At 38.6% G+C, this 5830-nt stretch overlaps 1 protein-coding gene across 1 annotated transcript; it reads right to left on the minus strand.

Annotated features, from left to right (window-relative positions):
• Nucleotides 1-1809: 1809 nt before the first annotated feature.
• IFNG (interferon gamma) lies at nucleotides 1810-5217 on the minus strand. Its single transcript, XM_057377419.1, has 4 exons — nucleotides 5033-5217; nucleotides 3033-3101; nucleotides 2517-2696; nucleotides 1810-1935 (listed from the first exon to the last, which is right to left on the minus strand). The coding sequence occupies exons 1-4, from the start codon at nucleotides 5153-5155 to the stop codon at nucleotides 1810-1812; spliced, it is 498 nt and encodes a 165-aa protein (XP_057233402.1). The 5' UTR covers nucleotides 5156-5217.
• Between the last annotated feature and the right edge of the window lie 613 nt (nucleotides 5218-5830).

Consider the following 5830-nt stretch of genomic DNA (forward strand, 5'->3'; position numbering starts at 1 on the left):
CCCAATAGAGCTTGCTACACCTGGTTGTGCATCCCCCAGGCAGGAGTTAGTCTCTTCAATACCCCATGAAAGAACACAACACAGAAGTAGTACACATTGTCTGTTTTAAATTCTTGCTGAGGCTTCTCATGCTTAATCCAGAAACTGGAAAATCCCAGAGAGGAGAAATTTCATGTCCATCTGCCACAYATATACATGTCTGTGATGAATATAAACAAGAGCAGCTGTTTCCTTCAAAACAGTCCAAGTCTCCAGGATCACTGAGTCACATGGTTATGATGTGGATGTGAATGAAGGTGTCTTGCACCAAGCCCATGGGAGTAGGAGTAGCCATAACAATTACGACTAAWCTTGCTGGACTTACTGAAATTAAACTCTGGACGTGATGTGGTGCTATTTCTGGAATTTGTTGAGTCAGTCAAAGTTCAGGAGGTAGTTGAAAGTCTCCTGTTGGCAGGAAAGCCAAGGAAAATTTGCCCCATTCCCAGTGAGTGCAAACAGTCTAGCCCCAGATAATTTGCTGAGGACCTGAGAATCTRGGAGCCTGTGAGACTGGCCCGAGGTGTCCCAGGCTCCAGCTTGTACCAGTTTGGGCAGAGAGCCCAGCAGRTGGGCTGATCTCAGCCTGGGCTCCATCGTTTTGACGTGCAGAGAAACTGTAAACTACTTTTATCCTTCATCAGAGTAACAGCAAACTTCAAATGATCAATGCCTTCTCACAAGCAAAATTATGTTTCCTCATCCAGATACAAGAAAAATTGGGGAATTTTAGACTCTTCTGCCATATTTCTTAAAAAACATTATCCTTTCCCAAGTCTTGGAGAGGCAGGAGGAAACAAAATGCATTTTATATGTCTGGGCAGGACCATAATTTGTCGTAGTGGAGAACAAGATTAACATTTTACTTTTCACAGAGACTATGGAGAAAAAACATGAGAACACACTTATARAATTTATGCATTTATTTATTTATTCAATATTCTATTTTTAAAAGTCTCTGTTAAAAAAATTCTGAAGTTTTTAACAATATTTCAGTGCAAAAAATAGTCTTTGAGATTACAAATTCCATATTACTACCTCCAAATAAATAAAATAACAACAGACACATTTGAATGATTCATTTGAAAAACCAACAGCAATATTTTAAATCTGAGAGCTAAAGTCAAGTCAGTGCATTGCAGTTAGTCACATTCTCGTGAGATACTAAGTAGACTGCCCTCCTGGTAACTTCAGTGCATAATAAAAATAAAAATAAAAATAATAAAATAATAATAACAACAACCATCAATTAATCATCAATCCTCTAATTCTGAAATATACTCCAACATTTGCTTATCTTTTAGCATGTGTACTGCTTGATTTGGATTTCGATACATTTAGTAGTAAGCAGACATAAATGTGTTTTCCTGAATGCAGTAACTTCCCTGTGCTGGTGCCTGTATCTCCATGCCAAATAGATGAGACTAATCTTAAAACATCCCTCTCTCAAGGCAACACCAGATGGAATGCTGGGTACCACATCATGTCATTTCAAGATTTCCATATGGAAACTGGGTAAACATTGCCTCATTCTCTATTTTCAGGTCAACAAACATATAACAAATAGACAGGATTTTAAGACAAAGTCATTTCTTATATAATATTAGGGAGTATAAATACTTTGGTTAGTATTTCTTAATAAATAATTATTTTAAACACTTAAATATTAATAAATAAATGTATAAAAATCAATAGGAAGATTGACATTTAAAAATCYGTGCCACGAAAAGATTTGCACAGTAGCTCAGTACAAAAGATCATAAGATGGCATTAGCATTTGCACAGCCTCTGAAACTGGCTTCGTTTTCTTTTGGGAGAACTTGAGGTGTCCCGCAGCTTTTGTAAGACGCTGAACAGCTCATTCACAGCCTTGCGCTGAACTTTCAAGTCACTCATCTGTCATAAATAAGAAACAAATGGAACAAAAATCATGCCAAGAGCTATAAATATTTACTGATCACCACCCACAGGCTACCTGCTACTGGGGCAAAACAGAAGGAYGTCTGCAATTTTCAATTCCTTACTACCTAATTACCGCAACAAAGAGCCACCTGGTCGCAGATTTTTGTTTTCCCCTTTCTGTGTTGCTTTGCCACTGCCACAGAGGATCCATTTTCTGTGAAACAGAGCTGCTCTGCAGTGAAAAGCATCTGACTCCCCTGGGGCACTGTCTGCGGACTGCTGCTGGGCACAACTTTCCCAACCAATTTCTATGCCACGAATGCATCAGTGGCACCCCTGGTGTACCGCCTGTGTGGCAGTGCTGGCAGCACCTCTGTGCCAGATTACAGACTCAGCACAGCCCACACTGTAAACCTGCAGCAGCCCCTGCAGCTGGAAACATTTGGTTTTCCAGTGTGAACTGAGCTAGGCAGGATTACCACATGGGTTACTGACGTACAATTGGCTTAATCACACACAAATCACAACTGGAAAATATAACATCATGAGCTCTGGAGGCAAAGGGAGAGCCTTACCTCAAGTTTTGTCAGGTTCTTGAGATCTTCTATCTTCTGTGAGCCATCAGAAAGGCTTTCTTTCAGAGTATGGAGCTCTTCAGTTATGTTCCTGACATGAGCCTTCGACMTGTCAGTCTTTTCAAGCATTTTCAAGTACATGGAAATAATCTGACTCAGGATGATCCTTTTTTCATTTCTCTGTTGAAAAATTCAATCAAAAAGAAAGGTCTGTGAGTGCCCATCAGCAGGGAACAAAGGAAGTTAAAACACAGGGTGCAAGGGTTCTCTGCCACTKGAAACAAGATGATAAAGATGTTGCAGCTCATCTCCCAGGCTCCCTGTACCTCAGGGTCAGTTCACATTGCAATATAAAGTATTTTTATAGGGATTTTTGTCTCATTTCCAAGCTATCAAAGAGAACTGTGCTCATGTTCATTCTACTGCAGCTAATCATGCTGGTTCTGGGATCTGCTGTGTACCAAAAACACGCGATAAAGTGCCTGAGATGCTTTGTCATATCCAGTTTTGACTCACCTCTGTCCAGCTTGACAGCTTATCCGTAAAAATGGGTCCACCATCAGCTACATCTGAATGACTTGAATTCTGAAAAAAAGAACAAACATATCTATTACACAAACAATATTTCTCACAAGGACAATTGTGTTCTTTATTCAAATGAGCAGCAAAAGCCAGACTTTTRCACATGTGGCCTATAGTTATCACAACTTCTCTAACCACCAAATCCCATTGTATGGCTGCCTGATATCAGAAATGGTATTTGTCTGCTTTTTTATGTCTTCTGCTGTAACTCATCTGAATAGGGATGTTCAGCCCATCTATTTTCCCAAATGCTCCTGCAAGCTTTGCTATTGCCAGTTGAAAACAAAAGCTTATAAGCACAGCAACTGGCTAGAAAATTATRGGGTCTGATCTTGGCATGCTTTCTGGCAAGTCAAAGTCCAGCAGTTTGTAATATGTGACCTTAAATTCATGCAGTCTCAGTAAAATCTCATCTAGAACAAATTATTTTTACTATGAAACTGCAGTTTGCAGAGCTGGAGAATATCCCCCACAGCCCAGAGTCAGGCATGGGGATATGCAAGATTGGTGGGCAATGGAGAGGCTCCCAGGGACAGAGTTTAACCATCAGATTGACTACACTGTGACAGACTCTAGGAAACAAAGAGCAATACAACTCTCCTACCAAGGAAAGGCAAACTGAATCATTTCCTCCTCTGTGTGTGGKTTTTTTTTTCCTTTTTGTATATAATAGTGTATTTCCTTCTTTTGTCTGCTCAGTTATTTAGTAGAGTGAGTGTAAAGGGAGAACTTGGAGGCTGACAGAAACTTCCTAGGCTGATTGGCTCCCTATGCTGAGCACACTAGCAAACTTTGATTTTTTCTTCTTCTGAAAGATGGGGAGCACCTTCTGTGGAACCAAGTTTTAATGTCAGTGCAAAAGTTCACCATGGCTAATGATCTTTTCAACAGAGTTATATACATTCTAGAAAGACTCTCTCTGGTCTTGCCAATGACAAATTAAAGATATAATGTTTTACAGCCAGTTTCCTGCAAACACTGAARTATCCCACTACTATCTTTACCACTTCAGGGTGGTATTCTGACTACTGAATTTCAACTGTCATTTGCACAAAATTATGACAAAATCATGGCAAAAGTGGAGCCGAAAATAGGAGCAGACTGTTGCAGTTTCTTTCACATTTAGAGGGAAAAACCCCAACAAAAATATATTGAAAATGAAAGCTCTTAATTTAAAGTGACTTTGTCGTAGATCTGCTGTCTCTGTGACTTATCCCTGCTGAATTCAGCTSCGTACTACCTTTATGCCTCCCATGTGTAGACTGGTGAATTAACATTACAGTCATCAAGTTACCCAAATTCTTTTTGACAAGAAAGAATATCATGCCAGCTTACATTCCCATGCCAGATCATAGTCACACATATGGAAGTAAAACAATTGGAGGATGCAAAAGAATAAGATGTAGGAACCACCTTTTACAAACACATTACTGCAATTCAAAATAAGTAGCAAATGCATTTGTTAAAGCAAAAGTTCATCTCAAATTTGTTTAAATCGCTAATTGGTACTAAATCTCCCATCAACATTGCTAATAAAAAATTTGAAAAGTCAGTAAATTGCATCTAGTCAGAACCCAACAAAGATTCATATATTTACCATGAACTGCATTAAGATTTCTTGCTACAAAGTATTCCATGTAATTAAAGCTCAATTGATCTAGGAGAAGCTATTGTGAAAAAAAAAGAGCATCCCTGAAATAAATGCAAATTGCTACAATAATTATGACTACTGAAAAACTGAATCAGGTTAATGAAAGAGCTTAGTAAAACAAAAGAAGTAATCCACATTCTTATTTTAAAAAAGGTATGATCAAAAAGTTAGTTCCATTATTACCCTCTATTGGTGCATATCGAATATGTCAAGCAGTGGTCAAGTTTGGACYATATGGAAAGCACAAACAGAAGGAGAAGAGAAATGCAGAGACTATACTTACAAAATCAGCTTTCAGTTTGTCTATATCATTTTGAAGTTGAAGAAGATTCGATCTATTTTCAACATGTCCAAAAGAAATCATGATGACAGACAGAACAAGCAAGCTGTAGGTTTGGAAAGCCATTTTCTTGGTGATGGTTCAGTTAAACTGCTCAGATAAATTTTGAGAGAACAGGTCTAAGAGCAGAGAGCTTCAACTTCTAATAGTTAAATCTTCTATTAGAAGCAAATAGACGACTGAACTTCATCAGCCTGTCAGTGGTATTTATACCTGGTCTTGAATTTTTTTTTCGTCATCACAGGCTGTATATATTTAGACAAGATAGTGTTAGATAAGAACCCTTCATTTTTTGGCTAATCAAGGGAATCCCTCGAAAGAGTCTGAGTTAAAGCACGGTCCTGGAAAAATGTTCAGTGGTTCGTCAATGGGTAACATTTACGTGGCAGATACTGAAGCTTCTTTAACACGTGGTTGGGGAAAAGGGGGAAATTACGATACTGATCAAGGAGTGCGCATTGTGGCTCAAACCTATTCTTACACACCAGCTGAAAAAAAATCTTATCTTGTGGTTAAAGGGTCAGTATAACAGTCAACTCATTTCTGGTATTCTTTTAAATAACCACTGAGTTTGACATGGCGTTCTTCACACACACTTAGAGATTTAAATGTTCTTCCTACTGCTGTCCTTTTGTGAAACACTACTTGCATCCTTTCCATGGTCTAAAGTRCACTTCTGCTGCTTTTGCATTCCTCACCTCCAGATTCAGAACAGGAGRTTCCATCATTAATGCAATGATG

This window comes from Malurus melanocephalus, unplaced genomic scaffold (genome assembly GCF_030028575.1).
Source record: "Malurus melanocephalus ecotype Western Australia unplaced genomic scaffold, MMel_1.1 scaffold_10, whole genome shotgun sequence".
NCBI classification, from domain to species: domain Eukaryota; kingdom Metazoa; phylum Chordata; class Aves; order Passeriformes; family Maluridae; genus Malurus; species Malurus melanocephalus.